The sequence below is a fragment of the Cervus elaphus genome, chromosome 11, assembly GCF_910594005.1.
Source record: "Cervus elaphus chromosome 11, mCerEla1.1, whole genome shotgun sequence".
NCBI lineage: Eukaryota > Metazoa > Chordata > Mammalia > Artiodactyla > Cervidae > Cervus > Cervus elaphus.
Window position 1 is genome coordinate 37,936,794 of NC_057825.1, and position 19,614 is coordinate 37,956,407.

The 19,614-nt window shown below is 40.8% G+C and overlaps 1 protein-coding gene across 24 annotated transcripts in view; it reads left to right on the forward strand.

The window, feature by feature from the left end:
• Positions 1–19,086, forward strand: part of AAK1 (AP2 associated kinase 1) — a 163,601-nt gene extending 144,515 nt beyond the window's left edge. For 6 of the 24 annotated variants that reach the window (XM_043917563.1, XM_043917567.1, XM_043917569.1 and 3 more), the window contains 5 exons: positions 728–829; positions 1,904–2,005; positions 3,367–3,477; positions 5,090–5,200; positions 15,818–19,086. In XM_043917563.1, the coding sequence (XP_043773498.1) occupies positions 728–829; positions 1,904–2,005; positions 3,367–3,477; positions 5,090–5,200; positions 15,818–16,938 (1,547 nt within the window). In that variant the 3' untranslated portion in view covers positions 16,939–19,086. Of the gene's footprint in view, positions 1–727; positions 830–1,903; positions 2,006–3,366; positions 3,478–5,089; positions 5,201–6,123; positions 11,076–15,817 lie in introns of those variants that run through there. The other 18 variants (XM_043917580.1, XM_043917581.1, XM_043917583.1 and 15 more) reach the window with 9 other exon arrangements.
• Positions 19,087–19,614: the final 528 nt, after the last annotated feature.

A 19,614-nucleotide genomic window follows, 5' to 3' on the forward strand; every position in this document is an offset into this window, starting at 1 on the left:
CTGCTCTGAAGGCAGATTCTTTACTGTCTGAGCTATAGGGATCCCTATTTCAGCTTTATTTTTAATAACTAAAAGCTGGAAATAACCAAAAGTCCATCAGCTGATGAATGAATCAACAAAGGGAAGTGCATTCATACAGTAAAACTCAGCAGTAAAACAAACTGCTGATGTGTACCACAACATGGAGGAATCTCAAGTGCATCATGCTAAATGAAGGACATCAGAAAAGACCACACACTATGTAGGTAATGGTAGAAAAAGCAAAGCTACAAGGACAGAACACAGATCAGTTGTTGTCAGGGCCTGGGGGTCAGAGGAAGGCATTGACCAGAGAAGGGCACACAGGTCCTTTTTGGGGTGAAGGAAACCTTCTGCTTCATTATTTCAGTGGTGCTTGTGTGTACATTTGTGAAAATTCATCAAACTATACTTTTAAAATTGGTAACTTGTATTCTTATTCAGTGTAAATTACACTGCAAATTTAAAAACAAACACATTTAAGGCAGTGTCTTGAATGCCTTACAGAGTGACTAGTTCATTTGGGGAAATAATCATTTTTAAACTTTGAGAGCCTGTTTTTAACAAGATACTAGCAGTATTTGTTTTTATGCTGAACCTATATAAAATTTTGACCCCTCAAATGTTTGCATAGGATACAGTAAATGATTGGCTTACTTGAATATCTCATTGCATTTTTGCTTTCTCTTTACTTCTCTGCCCAACCTAGAAAAACTAATTGAGGGACTCAAATCTCCTGACACTTCTCTTCTGCTCCCTGACCTCTTGCCTATGACAGATCCTTTTGGTAGCGCTTCTGATGCTGTAATTGGTAAAGTCATTCTCTCTGTGTCTTCTGTTGTGCATGATATGTGTGTCTGTTTCAAGAATGGCAACCCACTGGTTAACAGTTCCCTACTGAATAACCCTGCAGAGGAGTAGAAATGCTGAAAAGCCTCCTGGTGTTGAAGCATTGCCTTGTGCTGACCCAGAAGCCAGGGCTAGTTAATTTCCCTTGTTACCACTCCAAAGGAGTGTTTTCTCTGCCTCCCAGCAGCAGAAGGCAGTGCTGTTATTTATGCCTTTCTTGAAACACTGAGATTTCTAGAGTGAATTTCTTATGAATGAAGGGGAATGTGGGGAAATTGACATTTCATTACAAAAGCTTTGTGAAAGAAGTTGGTTTTGAGGTGGTCTTTACCTGTAGCAGATTCTTCTTTAGAAGGCCTCCATGTGTGCCAAGTGTCAATAACTGAGAAAACATTTGCCCCGTGGTGAAGCACCAGGAGTAGAATCTTGATCTGGTGGCTTGATCTGCTTGCTTTTACATTTTCTTGTGCTCCAACCACAAGGCAGGCAAGACCCATAAAATATCTGGAGTCCCTGTACTATGGGGGCACAAAGTCCTAGAACTCAGAAATGCCATGACCCTTCAGAGAGATGGGCCTCCAGCTGGGGGGTGTCGCATGGTAAAGAGTACCTCGAGCTACATCATGGCATGGGATTCAAGATGGACCAGTTGCCTTTGCAAGACACAGAACGTGTTTGCCCCTAAGTTTATCCCTTAAGAAAAGCACAGTTCCTGGAAGACATTAACATGCCTTCAGCCTATGTCTTATGACATATAAGAGGTTTTCTTGGGTGGCTCCCATTCTGCCTTTATTTATAAAAACTGAGAATCACCAAAACTAGCCACAATGATTAACCACAGTAGTGCCTGCTCAGTCAGGGAAGCCCAGACACTCGAAATCAACAAAAAGAAAGCATCTTAACGTGCTTTCCATCTCACCCAAGATGGGCATTTTAGAGAGGTGCAGAAGAAAGCCTTCGCAGAATCGTCCCAAGAACCTTCTGATTCCCTTTTCTTCACCCTTTCCTCTCCTCTCTTAATGCTCGGTCACAAAAGAAAAAGCTGATGTTGCTGTTGAGAGTCTGATACCAGGACTGGAGCCCCCGGTGCCTCAGCGCCTCCCATCTCAGACGGAATCTGTGACCTCGAACCGCACAGGTCAGTCAGGAGTCTCTGCAGCTGCAGGGACTAGTCAGTGCCAGCAGCGCTGAGTCAGACGTTCCACCTGCAGCCAGTGGTCCTGGGCTTATTTATTTCTCCCCCTGGTTAGTTCCTCCCACAAGGATGCTCTGCATCATTATAGCTCCAGCTTCTAGATGTTGAGGGATGTGTTTCCTTGGTAAAGCGTGGAGCACTTTTTGAGGCTGTGTTCTCAATAGAGTGATTCCTGAGCTTTCTTTGGTTTCAGTCTTAAGATTTTTTTCACTGGTGTAGGTTCCCTCTAGTTTCTTAATGAAAGATCTGTGGTGTAAGGATACCCTTAGCTCCCCCAGGATACTGAGCAGTCTTTCTCTCAACAGTATCTGTCATGTCCATGGGAACTCATGCTCCCAGCCCAGAGCTTTGATCATATCTAGATGATTTGTTATTAAATAGTAGGCAAAATTGAAATCTTCCCTAGTTTTGTCATTGCTTTTAACCCAATTTCAAAGTTCACCCTTAGTAGAATTCCTTAACTACAGTTCCTTAAAGAGAGATTTGATAACCTTCATTTTGTCAAGTCCATAATTACCTTGATAAAAGTGTCCACTTTGCTAACTTGGAATAGAAACAATTAGAAGTCTGGGAAATATGAGAATAAACTCAACCAGGTTGAAAAAGAATTAAGCTAGGAGACAATATAGTTCTTTTTCTTGTGCTTACTTGGCTGTTTTCTCCTAGAAAACTTTTGCAGAAAACAATTCATATGTTGAAATACTTGGAACTCTGAATTTTATCTTTCCTCTGTTCCTTAACTATAAGCAAAGTCATGTGCTCAGAGGAGCAATTCAGATTTAAAGAGTACTAATAAGAGACAAGATAATTTTGTTTTGAATGGGCATTGGGTTGAGTTCCAGAAAGTGCTGTCTAATCATGTCATATTATGCTAATAATAAGCCAGGGACAACCCGCTTCTTGTCAGCTTGGATACCTCATCCTATAATAAATGTTTTCAGTGAACTTTTAGGGAAGATTTAAGTGAAACTCTAGCTGCAAAGTCCTTTTTCCCAAACAGCATTTGCTGAGAACTGAGTTGCCAAAGTTGTATTGGCATCCCAACCATTTACTTGCTTAACCAGTAACCTCCAAGCAAAAATTCTTCCGTATTTATATATTACTGTTAGGAGAAGTTTAGAAATACATGTTTCTGTAGACAAAAATCCAGAGTACTTAACATGTTTTTGATTTTCTTCCTCTCACCTTGGCTCATATGTATAATATAAATGCAATAACTAAAAAGCTAAGACCTAACCTGTGATATTGTTGTGTGTGCCATTTAATGCCATCACTGACCTGGGATGCCGTTAATCTGGACTCAGATTCTCTCACTGGGGAAGATTCCCTGATTGATTGCTCTCTGCTTTCTAATCCCACTACTGACCTTCTGGAAGAGTTTGCCCCCATAGCCATCTCTGCTCCAGCCCATAAAGGTAAACACTTTCCTCTTCTCTAGCCCACATGTATCCTTAGAGGAGAAGAGAATTTCCCTTAACAAAAGTCTTTGCTAGTGAAGTTTTCTAACCATCTCCTTGAGTGGAAAACTCGAGTTTGTACTCTTAACCCCTGTGTTAAAGTTCCTTTCACTAAGAATATTTAATCAGGCTGGGATGGCAGATTGTGGAAGTGTGGCTTTCTCACAGTCACCTCTAATGCAGATATCCCATGCTTTCTCGTAAAGACACAGCTACATGCCTTTGTAGTCAGCTCAGGGAGATGACTGACTGTCCACTGAGCTGACTAATTAGATACTGGGTGGCTTTAGAACTTAAAACTGTTTCATTAAATCGGATTTCAGGTTTTTTGGTAGTGATGACTACAATAAAGAGAAAAGCACTGTTCCTCAAAAGTCAATCCTCAAAGATTGAACTCAGAAAAGGTTTGAATTTTAGTTAACCTTGGAGTCATGATTAATTACTAGATTTCTCTTTCTAGTCTACTGTTTTTATTTCTTTGTCTTGTGTTAATACTGATTTGAACTTCTGCTGGACAGAAAAATAGCTCAAATTGAGTTCTGTTCATTGAGTGGTTTGTGAGAGTGGCAGACATGGAACACGGGCATTCAGTCAACTTCTTTCTGGGCTCAGACAGTGAAAGTGGTTTTCTAGAAGGAGCAAATACATATAAAAGGAACAGCTGTTCAGTCCTTTCTGAAGGAAATGTAGGAAGGAAGCCTCCCTGATATGACTGAAAAATAGTTAGCCTTTAGTTTGCAATGGTAATAGCTGAGTTTTTGTTTTTATCCTTGATAGCATTAAAATGACTGTGTTTTTATAGAACGTGTAGAGAGAAGTTTCCTATTTAGCCAATTATGTCTGACAGGAGTGTGATGCATAATTACCGAGAAGCATCACTTGCAAAATTGGTGCTCAGCTAGTACTTGCTTGTAGAATGGAGAAAATTTCTAGCAAACTTCTGCGTTAAATCTCAGCGCATGCGATCTTGTGCCCCAGTATTCCTGGGACATCAGTTTGAAAGTCTGTTATCCCAATCATAGGGCAGTGAGTCCTTTCAGAAGTATTTTGTTTTGTTTTGTTTTTTCTGTGTATTACAGGCTATGGTCCGTAGGATCACAAAGAGTCGGACACAACCAAAGTGACTTAGCACTAACACATACAGTGGTTGCTTCTTAAAGGGCAACTAATTATCTCCCTGCTGTCTCTGGTTTTGAGTTTTTCTCAAGTTGTTAGTCCAGCCTCTGTTAGCTCAGTGAAGGAGATCAATGAAACTAACTCCTGTGCCTTTATGAATTACTGATGTTGAAGAGATCTCTCACAATAACTGTATTTAATGACCATATAAAGGCAGGGAGAACTCTTCCTGTAACCCTTCTCGTTTATAAAAGTCTTAACATGGCTAGCTCTAAAGCATTACTTTTCTATTTCCTCAAGTTTTCCAGCTTTACTGCTTTTATTTCAACTCAGGAAAATAAGCATTTTCATCTTTAAAAGCAACAGTGATTGTGCAGTTACCTCTAATGTATTCTCTCATTTGCTGATCTCTACCTCTGTTGTTTCTGCTTGTGTACTTGCGTTCTGTATTAAGCTGCGGAAGATAGTAATCTCATCTCAGGTTTTGATGTCCCTGAGGGCTCGGACAAGGTGGCAGAAGATGAGTTTGATCCTATTCCTGTATTGATAACCAAAAACCCACAAGGTAAGAAAGAGAGGCTGGGGAAAAGAAAAGAGCTTGATATCAGCTCTCTTCAAAATAGTAATGTGCCTAATGTAGAAAGGGGGGGAAGCATTAACACTTAATGAAAGAAATTGGGGGTAATAACAATCATTGTGGGCTGGACCAGTGTAGATAGATGGAAGTACACATAAAGATACCAATATGGGTATCTTAAAGCATGACAGTGATATTTATTTAGAGAGAAGGAAAGTATTTAATAGTTTGACTAAAAGCTGGTTTTTACAAAGTATCAAGCTAAAAATAGTGATCTTCAGTAAATGGACACCTGAAGATCTATATCAAAAAATGAACTGAACATTTTTTATCATAATTAGAAGAATCTGTGATAAATACTCTTCCCAAAGAGATTAATAATGATGCTTTGACACCGTTTTGCACCTTTTAGACATTTGTGGAGTATCCTTTTTTCCCTCTTTGTTCAATTAAAATCATTTGAACATGCCATAAAGCACTGAATTGCCATAAGACCATCTATGTATTCTTAAGGCATGTTTTTATTGCAGTAGTCTTAATAACTACTTCCTCCTCAAATCAAAAATTAACTGATTTTTATTTTATCAGGGAAGTGAGTTGATATTATCTGGAAATTATGTACAGTAAGCAGTTCTCAGGCAAAATAGATACTTATTTGAAAATAGCATGCTCTTTGCAAGATCTCCTGCCTACAGTGTGGTATGCACACAGTGCCTAAACTTTTGGTGGGAGGTGGTGGATAAGTAATTTATATGTTTAAAAATTAACATGTAAGAGTTTTCAAAATGTAAATTGTTGCTTTTCCAGGATTTTTTTGTTTTGGTTTGGTTTTTTTTCTCCTTTGCTTATTCTGCACATCTAAACCTTAACCCTCTGTGTTTTGTACTGAATTCCTATCTCTCCACTTCCAGGTGGGCACTCTAGAAACAGCAGTGGGAGCTCTGAGTCCAGTCTTCCCAACCTAGCCAGGTCTTTGCTGCTGGTGGATCAGCTCATAGACCTGTAGCCGTGACCCAGTAGCAGATGCAGTTCTGTAACCTTCATACCGTAATACACATTTTCATTACGGAGTTATAAGAAAATGATTTTTTTTTTAAATCTGCAAATAAGGGGCCCTCTAGCCCTGATCTTCTATCCCTTGCCTTCTCCCATAGAAATGATAAGGAAAGAAAATCACTTTGGCCCTCCAGATACTCTTTGGCCAGTTCCTCCCTGTTAGTTTGCTGTGTTTCCTCATTACCCTTCTTCAGTAGCATTATCTTACATCAAGCGCTAGATGCCATGAGCTTCACCTCTGCCGGAATCGACTCCACAAGCTTAACTGTAACTGAAACTAGTGAACTGACACCTTTGTCTCATTCTTGCTAGGAATGGCCTCCCAAATCGATCCTCCCAACCCCATCTCCTCTGGCCAGATGCTGATGAATGTGTTTCTCTGTTTTTGCTTTTCTATCCTGCTGCATTATCCTGAGGACATGGCTTCTTCAGTTGGTCTTGACTCTAGGCAATAACCTAGAGATGGGTGTGTGGTTTAAGAGAGGGTAAAACTGACTGATGGTTTATGTCCGGAAAGAGAAATTGAGCCCAACTCTAGCCAACCAGCTCTGACCTTGTTTGATCATAGACTTAGCCAAGGGATTTTACACCCCATGCAACCTGCCCAGCATCCTTCCAGCATTCTGGCTTCCATTGAATCGTGATTTCTCAGATCTGGAGACGTGACCGCAAGTACTTGAGATCCTTGGATAAAATGTGTACATTATATAAATTTCAAGTATTGCCATTCCTTTTAGTGTTTAACTATCTCAAGCCGGGATCTCAGAATTAGACCAAAACAAGACAATATGGTAATATGATACCTTTTATTAGAAGACTTTTCACTGGGGGGTGGATGAGGGAAGGGAAGGAATTGTAGCAGAAACAGATGTATTTTTCTTGTGATTTTTATTTTGAATCAAATATTGTAAATTGTGTATAAATGAAGACACTGAATAGTTCTGTTTCCACTTGGCGTTTCAAGTCCGATATCAGGTGTCTGTACAGGGTTTTGATCTCTTTCCCTTGTATAACTAACTACACGGCAACCCTACAGTGTAACATATGGAATCATTTTGAATAGACTTGTGTGTTGCTATAAGCTTTCAGCAGGTCCTCTGTCTTTGTAGAATAAGCATGTTGTTTATTTTCAGATAATCAGAAATAAGTATGCAGACACACTAGGCACAATTTGACTCTGGCTACTTACCTTTCTTTCTCTCTGATGTTTGAACTGAAGGATACAGCCAGTGAAATATGTTCAGTTGGTTTTCCTTGGCTTCTTAGATTAAAAAACAAAACAAAGCAGTTTCTCACTAACCTTAGAATATTGTTCATAAAATAAATAAAGGTCCCTGCACTGATGTGACAACATGCCTCATGACCACCCTCTGTACATGTCCTTCCTCACTAAAGTATATTTTTTTCCTTACATGCAAAGCAGTTTTATAAAATCACCCTTTGAAAAGAAGTGGGCACAGAGAACCCCACTTGGTTCTCTTCCTAGAGTGCCATTTCCACGGTCAAAAGGGAACCTCTTAGCTGCTCAGATTTGTACAAATAAAATTCCAGGTCCATTTGCTTGTTTCCCTGTCTAGTACTTTCGTTCCTGCTTCCTCAAGTTTGCACTTTAAGAGGGAAAAAAAGCTGAACAGCAACAATAGCCTGCAACACACTGTACTTTAGAGGTCAAGCTTCAAAAGCCTCTGAAAGGCGGCAGAGGAAAAGTCAGAACTTTTCAGTTTTCCTTCTGACTTTAAGTACTTCCATGCCAGCTGAAACTAGATGCATGATGTACAGGCCTCTGTTAGGATGATGAATCATTCCCAGAATTGAGGGAGGTACAACCTTCCTACTGAGAGTTAAAAAAAAGATATGCTTGAAAAGCTCTCCTTGCTTGGACAGTGAAAATGGGACTTGGTTTGCCCTTTTATGGATGGGATTATTACTGAAGATCAAAATGGTGTTCTTTTTCCCAGACATAGAAAGAATATGTAAACTAATGAGGAGATAGTTTATTTTTAAATAAGAATAATGTTTTATGCCTATGTTTTCCAACCTGATTTTTTCCCATACATACATGTTAGCAATACAGTGAAATATCTAGCTTCCCAATGTAATTGAAGCCATAAAGAGTACAGTTTCAAAATTAGGTGTCTCTCAATTGTCCTTTTCATGTATTACCCATAATTACATTGAGATGTATTATCTAGTCATCTGGCTCAATAAAGCTTAATAGAGAATGTTAATGAAAGTGAACAGACTAGAAACCAGAGAGACTGGGTGGAGGAAGGAAGCCTGAGGGGGATAATGACATGAAATTATCTTGAGTTTGTTCTTTAGGAGTAAGGCTTCAAAGGATAGAACTATTTTTCTATTAAAGAAAACATGTGAGTGACTCAATAAATGGGGCCTCCTTTCGTTTATAGCACCATCCCTGAGTTAAAAGGGTTTATTTGAGATGAACATAGTGTGCTAATAATTGATAGAACTTTGAAACTGTAGACTGAGCTACAAGAGGGACCTTAGAGATTATTCTAGTTCATCCACTTCATTTCATAGATGTGGGTGGTGGGAGAAGAGATGCGGGCAAGAGAGGCCCCCTGGGGGCTCCTCCTGACCTTTGCCAGTCCCTGGCCCAGTGGCCTTCAGCAGGAGCTTCACTTCTTAGAACTGCTGCTCCTTACTACAGTGATGACTTTGGACCAGATGGTTTTAAGATTGTAGAATTCTAGGGTTCTCAGTGTTTATTATGATGCTTTAGAAGGACTATGAAGGATTTAGATAATCCTGATGTCCTTCAGTTATCTTCCGTAGCTCTTACTATTACTATAGTAGTATTTATATTTTAGAGAATTACAATAGGCTTTCGCTAACCTGGGTTGCTCTCTTGGTTATCTGAAGAGACCCCTAAGTCATCACAGAATGTTGGACATAGATTTTCCTTTTTTTAATACTACACACATGCATCTACCTATTCCAACAGCATCAGATTTCAATTATTGTAAACTGTGTAATTAAGGATCTGCTATTTTAAAATGGACAAATACTGTAAGCATATGTTTCTGATTTGCTTTTATTCCAACTGTGCAAAATAGTAACTAAACCAGAAAACATCACAAATTGGGGTTTTTTTTTTCCCTTTACAGCATTCAGATAACTAGGTCACCAAATTCAAGTCCCAGTGAAAACACAGGCCTCAGAGGAGATAAGGTTTAAATGGACACTTGTGAATATGATTATAGTTAGTGATTTCTTTAGCAGACATATCAGAATTGTGACATCTAATTGAGTGTTCCCTTCAAAGGCATCTAGTTTTACTTGGGAAAATAATACTTATTTTAATGATGCTACCACCATTTATGTTAAAAATATAAGAAAATCAGTTGTATTATTATCTAATTAGTATCACTTTCAGCATCTGAATGTATGCCCTTTCTCTTGATCTTTTTTCACCACTCTTGGTTCTAAGTAACATTTGATGTTTCCAAAAAAGCAAAACCACTCCCCTACACTGAAGAGTGGTTACAATGGAAGATAGTCAGAAGAATAATCCACTGAAAATTCCCAGAGAGGACCTTATAATGGACTGTGACAACAGTCAGTCTTAATTTCTTTAATATTCTGAATAAAGGAACTTGTGTGATTTTGCCTGTCTTTAGTATGGCGTAGAAAATTGAAACTATGGGTTTTATAATACCTCTGAAAGAGGTTGTCAGTTTGTTTAATGTCATTGGATACTGGAGTTGCTTCTTCCCAAATGAGAATTGTGGAACTTGGATTGCTAATAATTATAGGGGTACAAACCCAGGAAAGAATTTGTTTTTCTCAAGATGAACTATTAGTTTTGTTTCTGATCTCTTTGGGGAGCTCCCCTGACAAATAAATGATTCAAACCAACACAACTTTCCCCCCAGGTCAGGAACAGTTCTACATTCAGCAGTGCTGGGGGAAGGAGGTGACTTTTGGGGTTGACCTCAGCCCAGCGGTATGGAAGCCTATGAAGTCAGCTAACGGGATACACCCTATAGATACCTTGGGCCAAAACAAAGTCTCCCATGCTGATGTTTATCTGTAGTTCCAGGAGTCTTTAACTTTCTCAGTCTATAAGATTCAGAATTCTGTAGCCATGCACTTAAAGCTTGGAGATAAAAATGACAGGATTGCCCCCAAAGTATTGAATTCAGCTAATCAGAGGCTGCCAGATAGAGAAATTGTTAGATGGATATTTAACATGGTACCTTTGCTGAAACACTCCAGATATTACAAAGCTATCTTTTATTCCTCTCAAGAGACTGTAGTTTACCAACACAAAGTTAGCCTTTTCCTTTTCCCCACTAGTAATGCTCCTGGAGCTGAATGTGCTTGGATTTCTTGAGTCAGAATGAATCCCAGGTGGCCTCCATTTCAAGTAACTGTAACATGATACTATTTTGTTTCTCTTGGGTTTCCTTTCATGATGATCAGGGAGAGAGGTTCTGGGTCAGAGCTGATCTATGCAGAATTACCAAGTGGTGGTGTTGCTAGAATGGAAGGTGTCGCCTTGGTTCCCACTCTGATGTAGTGGCCCCAGTTCACTCTTTCCCTGGGAGTCTCCTTTGCCCTGTTGCACACCCCCCTCGTCAAGTGTATGTGTATTTACCATAGACCTTTTTCCTGTCCTCCCCAAGAAGACAAAGCAAACAGAGGTACACGAAGTTATCTTATACAGTAAAAAATGTGAAATTTGAACATTGCTACGCAAGTATTGTATAAAAAAACAAGTCTGTAAACAAATTTCTTATGTAAACATACAGAAAAATAAAGACTTTTATCTGTTCAACGGGGAGCATGATGTTCAGAGCTATAAATAACCTACAATAGCTGCTCTTTTCCTGATCTGAAAACCCACTTTTACAAAAAGGATTTAAACACATTGTTGAGTGACGATAAGCACCTGTGCATGAGTACTGTGCAGACACATCTGAGAGACGTGCCGAGGACGTTGTAATGAGTCCTGGCTACCCTGGCTTCACCTGCGGTCATGGAGATGAAAACCCCTGTGAGCCTGCATTTGATACGACCAGACGTAGAGTTGTAAAAAGGAGCACATATTTGCAGCTACCATCCTTGAATTTAATCTTTGATGCACCCAGGCCAATTTAATTAAACATTTTGTTTAATTAACTGGCAACAGCAGTTTTATGCCCAAGGAGAAATTTCTCATTTAATTGCTCCATTGGCTCGAGAGAAACAGCATCACTAGCCATGTTGGCTCCCAGGCGTGGGTTTTAGTGCAACTCCACAGCATATGGTAGAACCAAATGCTTGATCTTATCATCTAAGCAAAAGGTCATGGAAATTATGCTTTTGAAGTACATTCTCCTGATTCCCTGATTCAACTCTGAAAGAGTGTGGGTTTCATTTGGTGTTGCATTTCTGAAGTTCTTGAGAAGGGATGTATTTTGCTGTTTGCTAACTAACTGAATGAGAAGGTTTTCCAATACTCTCAAGTCTTCATTTCCGGTTTAGGGCAAGAAGTATGTCTCTGATGCTTCTTCTAATTGTTATTTCACTTTATAGTATGGGAGAAAGGGAAATTCTGGTCACCTATGGTATATGGCTCTCAGGAAGATCCAGCCTGAAATTGCAGTCTTCAGATTTTGATTTTTCTTTTTTAAGGGAACACTGGCCTTCACTGTGTCCATCAGATAAAATTTCCAGGGGTAACCTATTCTAAATCATTCAGCACTTCGAGTTGCTTGGGAAATTAAGAGGGAATTGGTGAGAGTCTTTGCAAAATCATCAGATACTTGTGCGTATGCCTTTCCTTCAAAGCATATAAGCTCTTTACTGAAATTGATGTAGTTTGAAGCCTCAAAATAGACTAAAATGGAGTTATCCCTAGTGGAAGCATTGGAACAGTGTGCTTGACCTTAACCACTCACACAGTCCCTACATCAAAGCAAGAAAAAGAAGTGTATTTTTTTTTTTTTATAATTTATTTATTTATTTTTTCAGTGGGTTTTGTCATACATTGACATGAATCAGCATTAGATTTACACATATTCCCCATGTCGATCCCCCCTCCCCCCTCCCTCTCCACCCGATTCCTCTGGGTCTTCCCAGTGCACCAGGCCCGAGCACTTGTCTCATGCATCCCACCTGGGCTGGTGACCTGTTTCACCATAGATAATATACATGCTGTTCTTTCGCAACATCCCACCCTCACCTTCTCCCACAGAGTTCAAAAGTCTGTTCTGTACTTCTGTGTCTCTTTTTCTGTTTTGCATATAGGGTTGTCGTTACCATCTTTCTAAATTCCATATATATGAAGAAGTGTATTTTGACTTCTTGCTTAATTTAATGTGCTAAACCAAAAGAGAGAGAGAGACATGACTTGAGAGAATTAGAACAAAATGCCCCACCTTAAACTTCATGGTAAAGAAGATCCTTATGCTTGATAAGGGAGACCCTGACCCTGTGAGGTCAGGTCCTGGGGTTTATTTAGCTCAGCCACCCCGCCCCATCACCCCACACCACAAGAACAACTGGCTAGGTTTTTGAGTTTTATGGTCACAGGGCATCTGCTATGCATAGCCATTGGTTTGCAAAGGAAATGGGCCAAGACACTGAGGTTAAATTAGTGTAAATCTTTCATCGCTTATAGGCAGATGGCGTCCAACATGTTTTTCTCACAGTACAAGGCTATCTTCACATATAAGGACTGTTCACCCTGGAAACACATGCTTTCCCTTCCTACAATAACACATTCATATTAAGAAAAAAAAAAAAATGAAACCTTCTAACCGCCAACAAGATTTAATGTCTGTCTTCTGTTTACAGTTATTTAGAATTCCTCCTTCTCTTGACTGCTTTGTTTCTTGTGCTGCCACCACCAAAATTCCCTGCGGGGATGTGGATGTCTGCGCACCCCATACCCACCACGTGTCTCTGGTCTCCAGAATGCCGGGCTTGGAGAGTTGCAAAGGGCAGTTGCTCTCAGCCTTGGTCATACTGCACCTCCTCTAAAAAGAATGGAAAGGTTAACAGATCCAGCCTTTTCAGGAGAATCCTTTAAATGTACTTTTCCAATCCTATAGAGCAGATTCATGCTCAGAGATCAAATAAGTCTGGTCTTGTTTTGAAGAACTGGAGACTAGTTCTCCTGTCAAACTTAATGTTATAGTATTTTTGTGACTATGTACATTTTTAAAAAGTTGTTGCAAACTTTAGGTATGATTTTCCTATTATTCACTATGAAAGTCATAGAATATGCTCAGAGTTGACAGATTTACAGTTGACTTGACCAAGAACTCGTTTTTAACATAAATAGTTTATATAGGCTAGAAATGCCCTTCCAGCCTCTCCAACTCTGAACATGGGCACCCCTACTTGCTACCTTCCAGCTCTCAAAATGTCATCTAATTCTGCAGGCATCCAAGACGCTCCATGTTCTATAGCAAACTGCTTTTTGGAGGTTTGTGCTTACAATTTGATTTGACTGCATTCCATTAAAATTTCCCCAAAACTAGCTCCAGTCAAACTGGTGCTCATTATTGGTCCATATGGTGGCCAGAGTTCATCATTGGCTTGACTAACTGTGTCAGTTCTTTCCTAAGAGATATATTGCTCTCCCACAGAACTGCATCAGCACTTAGGGTTGTTTTCGGAGATGAGAAGCCATGCCTTAGTTTTGAGAACTAAAAACTTTGTCCAACTGATAACTATGTTAGAAAGTGGTTCAAGGAGTTTGGAAGGGGTGGTTCCTAGCACTTTGCTTAGCAAATCTTATTTTGGAAAAGTTCCCTGCCCTATTGCATTTTGAATTTCCTCCCAGATACCATCATCTGGGGATCACTGTGACAGATCTAATATCAGTATGCTTGCTTGAGAGGTCAGAGTTATGTCCCTCCACATATATTGCAAGGGAGAAGGTATTCCATTTATTTCCTGTTCCCTGACTAATGCTTTCCTATCACCACGTAGATGCACATATCAAAGTTACAGTGCAAGGAAACATTATCCTCTTCAAAAACTATTCAGAAAGTCTTCTGGCACCAGTACAGAGTTTAACTTAAAGACTCCCTAAATTGGAATTTACCAAATACATTCACAGTTTTAGAAAGAGAAGGGGTTGGGGTGGGGGGCACGTTTGTTTCCAAAAATAATACTTAAGGTCAGAACTGTTTAAAAAGAAGCACTAAAATAAAAAAGAAGCACTGCTAAAAAAATTACAGGATTCAGAGAAACATAGTATTTTTGTACAGTATCTCCTAAAATGTTCAGATCGCTCTCTACATCTCTTTACAATGTAATGTCTCTGAGTAACTGGTTTCCCAATAAATTGATTTTGATGCTGCTTCTGCTGTGTTCTGTGTGCTTAATTCAAGCAGAAACTTTAGCAGGGGAAAATCGTTAGCAGATGTTTCTACTAGCTAATGGTTTGTATAGAAGGGGAGAGGGTAATATGGGGAGAGGATGATTGAATTACCTCTGTACACAGAGGTTCTGAGTCATCTATAGAATCCGAATCATGGTACCTGTAACTTCTTCCCCTGGTGGGTTGGGAAACCCATGATGACATGATACCTCTGCCCCCAATCACCCTTTTCTCTGGATTCTTCTTGCTTAGTTACATATGCCTTTTTCCTGCCCTCTTGCTAACATGTGCCCAATGACATACTTCTAACCTGCTAATATTTTTGGAAGGTAAGCTCTCTTACATTCTGATAATTGTCTGTTTGATTTTGAAAGCCAGAGCACCCTGAGGCACCTCTACCTTGATAGAAATCTATTAGCATATTAGAGTTTGCAAATACTTCTGTAATTACCTGTGCATCTTCCTCCTTTTGCTTAAAGAAGCTTATGATGGATTCATTTAAGCAGAGGAGATCTTTGCTAACTTGGAAGACTTAAAACAAAATTCCAGGGCAACTCCAGCTGAAGGTGATTTGTTTAATGTGATATTGACTATGTCTCCTCCCCTTTGAAAAGTGCCTTCAGCATTCATATTTGGGGCACTCTTGTACTCTTTGAGTAGTGCGTATGATGTCAATCATCAAGTAATTGTGTATTTATCAAGCAGCCATGTTCTGCTGCTTTTTTTCAAGGGGGGAGGTGCAGTTCTCAGTCACAGGCAGAGGGGAGCAGGTGACCACACATCAGATCTGAACTGAGTTTGTCCCCAGATGGTATCTCTGCATCAGCCCGAACTGTTAATGGTAGATGTGGAGATGAGGGCCTGGGTTTTTCATTCCATCCAGAGCCAGTCAGGTAGAGCAGGTGTCAGTGCCTGGCCCCCACGCGCGCAGGAGCATTGCGTAGTTAACACTGAATGTTGTGTGCCTAACACCTTCATCTCCTTTCCTCCACATTGTTCCTCGTGTTCCGAAATGTGAGACCGTGATTGGTTGTGTTCCAATTTGTGTGCCGTTTCCTTGCCTGACTTTTCTTGTTCTGTTTTTCCTTTTTCCATTTTCAACATCCATTATTTGGTCCCACAATGTTCCTGCCGCGGGTTGACCATTGAGTGTTCCAAGGAGCATTGAATGGACCAGTGCATTAATTCTGCATTTTGTGCTTTTCTAGGTCTCCAGAGAGAGCCCATTCCCTCTCCTGTAATAACTGTAGAGCACTTTAAAGAATCAACGGGTGTTAAAGGCCTTCCCCTGTACCCGGACCCCTCCCGGGTACCTGGCACGAAAACTCAGAACAGTTTAGAATCTGACTACTTGGCCCGAGATGGCCCTTCCAGCAACAGCTCGTTCCACAGCAGTGAAGAGGAGGGGACCGACCTTGAGGGGGACATGCTGGACTGCAGTGGCTCTCGCCCTCTGCTCTTGGAGTCAGAAGAAGAGGATGAGAGCTGCAAGCCTCCGCAGGGGAAGCTAGGAGGAGCCACTCCCTTCACTCAGCCAGAGGTGACTCCCGCGCAGGCCAAGGCTTTGCAAGGTGGGAGGAAGAACCAGTTCGGAGCCCTCACTCAGCCAACTGCTGATGGACTCGGTGAGCCAGATGTGTTTGCCACTGCCCCCTTCAGGAGCTCAAGGGTTCCCGCTGATGACATGGACATTTTTGCCAAAGCCCCCTTTGTCTCCAAGGGCAGCGTGGCCCCTTCCCAGCCAGAGGAGACGGATGTGTTCTTGAGAGCTCCCTTTACAAAGAAGAAAGGCATGGAGGAGTCAACAGTTGCCCAGAGCCCCGCCCAGGAGCAGCCCGGTCTCCTGAGTCAGACCGATGACATCCCTCTGCTCCCGGGCCTCGATCGAGCCGTGTACCCGTCCATCCGAGCTCAGTATTCCATGGCTGGCTTTGCCCAGCCGTCTAACCTCCCCTCCCACCCTGTACAAGCAGCAGACCATCTTGACAGCATCTCTTCCAGGGGCTCCTCCCTGGAATCTGGGGCCCATCCTAATGACAGAAACAAAGGACCTCAGCCCCAGAAAGAAGCTGTCTCAGGCCCCGTGGCAGGCAAACCATTCCGCCCCCAGTCTTTATCCAAATATTCCCGTCACTATAGCCCCGAAGATGAGCCGAATCCAGAAGCCCAGCCCATCGCTGCCTACAAAATTGTTTCGCAAACCAATAAGCAGTCGATAGCTGGCTCCGTTTCCATCACATCCCTTTCCTCCAGGACTACGGAGCTGCCAGCTGCTGATCCTTTTGCTTTAGCACCCTTTCCTTCGAAATCAGGCAAACAGAAACCTTAGGAGCCATGCCTGAGCCTCAGGCCTCTGTCTCTACCCTACCCTCAATACCCACCACATCACTCCCAGCTGAGCCTTCCTGAGAAGATTTATATCAATTATTCTCTTTCAGTTCCATGAGTCAGAGCAGAACTTCTCGAGTCAACAAACTCAGTCAAGGTGATACTTAGTTGAAACTCCTCTAAATTATGCTCATTGCTTTTGTTTATATTGATTTCTGGACTTTCAGTGAGCGTGTCCATCTTCACCTCCACCCAGAATTCTGCTTTCTGTTGTTTGCCTAGAAACTTTTAATCTCAAACCACTTCTCAGTAAATCCAGAAATAACTTCCCAAAGGGGCCATGCTATTGCTACTTTGATTCCTGTAGTTCCTGTTCTGAGTCATGTCTAATGAGGAATTAAGATGAGTTCCTCCCAGACTTGGTTTCATACTCTTGAAAAGGGTACATATCAGGAAAGAAACACAAGATAAAAATTATGTTCATCAAAAGGAAGTGTGATCCTGAAGATACTAATCATTCCTCTAAAACCAGCAATTCTAGAAGGCTTCTCTGGACATGAGCCTGTGTAGGCCACCCTGGTCCTCAAGCATGAGTGTCGGTGGGTGTGTAACATGTGTTAGATCCTTTCCTTTGTAGAAATGCAAACAGATGAGATTTCTGTGCTGGTGTTTGATGGCGTTGAGCCTTCCCCCACGTGCACATTTTAAAAATTCATGTGAGTGCACAGCTGTGTGTGTACATGTCTGTTTGCACAGGAAACGTGCTTCCTTTAGGTAGATCCTGTCCCACTTTGTGTACCCCCAAAATCACTCATTTGCTGGTATTTGTTTGCCTAACCTAACTTACTTGAACCCTGTTTTTATTGCGTTCTTTTCTCATGGCAAAATTTAATTTATTGGAATGAGTAGGAAAATCCTGCTGGAATGGAATTTTCCAAGTAGATTATTTTTTCCTTTAGAATTTGCTGTTAACAAGTTTCATTCATAAAGTCTTGAAAAATTAACTATCCTTATACAGTTTCCCCTGAGAACAATAGAAAAGAACGCCTTGTTACAGTTCCAACCACTGGGTTTGGGGTCTAAGTACTTTTAAAAAGTACTCAAGTAATTTTAAAAATCTTAGGTCCGAGCACTCCATGCTGTCATTATGAAATTAATTAATCATGAGACTAGGCTACAAACTAGATTTGCTTTTTGTTTTTCCACATCTTTGTCCCCTTTGTCTGCCCCTTGAGGAAGTAGAAACCTGAGACATGTAAATAAGTTTGGGAGAATGAAAAGAACTGAACCATTCAGCCATGTGAACCTTCCCATTCTTTGTCCCCTCGGATGGTGAAGCAGGTCAGACAGGTGCTTGACTTGCGCTTTTGAAATGTCTTCTATTTCTGGAAAGATCTGAGTTATTCTTGACTGTCCTCATGTGCTTTATTATCAGTGCCTTAAGTTGAAGCTTACATCTCAGTGGGAAGATTTCTCCTGAAGAAGTTCATGTTTCAACTTGCAAGTTTTCTGTAACTCGTAGTAAATATTCATGATTTCTCCATTAGCTGGGGAAGTTAGAAGAGTTGCTCACCAACCAAGATTAATGACTTAAGAATTATGGGAAATTCATCTGAGAATCAAGTCTGAATGTCAGACTCGATTGCCATTGATTAAATGTAGTATTTTTAAATTTGAAATTCTGGGATCTTGACAGTAAAATATAAACAGATACTTCTCAAGACTTTTTCTAGTTTAGTCTCCACCTATTTCAGCTGTCCAGGTTAAAACATAAATAATTGGCACTGGATCAGGGCTCCTAGCAGTGGTTTTTCCAAATGAGGCTTCGCAGTGCCGGCCCTTCACTTTTGAGGATGCTAAATGTTCACTGGGCTTTTCTCCCAGTGATCATTTCTGAATATTCTGTGTAACAGTGGATGTTGAATCATCTTTCCAATTGATTGATTTTGGCTAACGAGTATGAAAATTTACACCCCAAATTCTTACCTTGGTCATTATCAGTTAAAGCCTGCATGAGCAGGAGTGAAAGTTCAGTTCAGTTGCTCAGTCACGTCCAACTCTTTGTGACCCCATGGACTGCAGCACACCAGGCCTCCCTGTCCATCACCAACTCCCAGAGTTTACTCAAACTCATGTCCATTGAGTCAGTGATGCCATCCAACCATCTCATCCTCTGTCATCCCCTTCTCCTCCTGCCTTCAATCTTTCCCAGCATCAGGGTCTTTTCAAATGAGTCAGTTCTTCTCATCAGGTGGTCAAAGTTTTAGAGTTTCAGCTTCTACATCAGTCCTGCCAAAGAATATTCAGAACTGATTTCATTTAGGATGGACTGGTTAGCTGTCAAAGGGATTCTCAAGAATCTTCTCCAACACCACATTCCAAAGCATCAATTCTTCAGCGCTTAGCTTTCTTTATAGTCCAACTCTCACATCCATACATGGCTACTGGAAATACCATAGCTTTGACTAGACAGACCTTTGTTGGCAAAGTAATGTCTCTGCTTTTTAATATGCTGTCTAGGTTGATCAAAACTTTTCTTCCAAGGAGCAAGCGTCTTTTAATTTCATAACTGCAATCACCATCTGCAGTGATTTTGGAGCTCCACAAAATAAAGTCAGCCACTGTTTTCACTGTTTCTTCATCTATTTGCCATGAAGTGATGGAGCCAAATGCCATG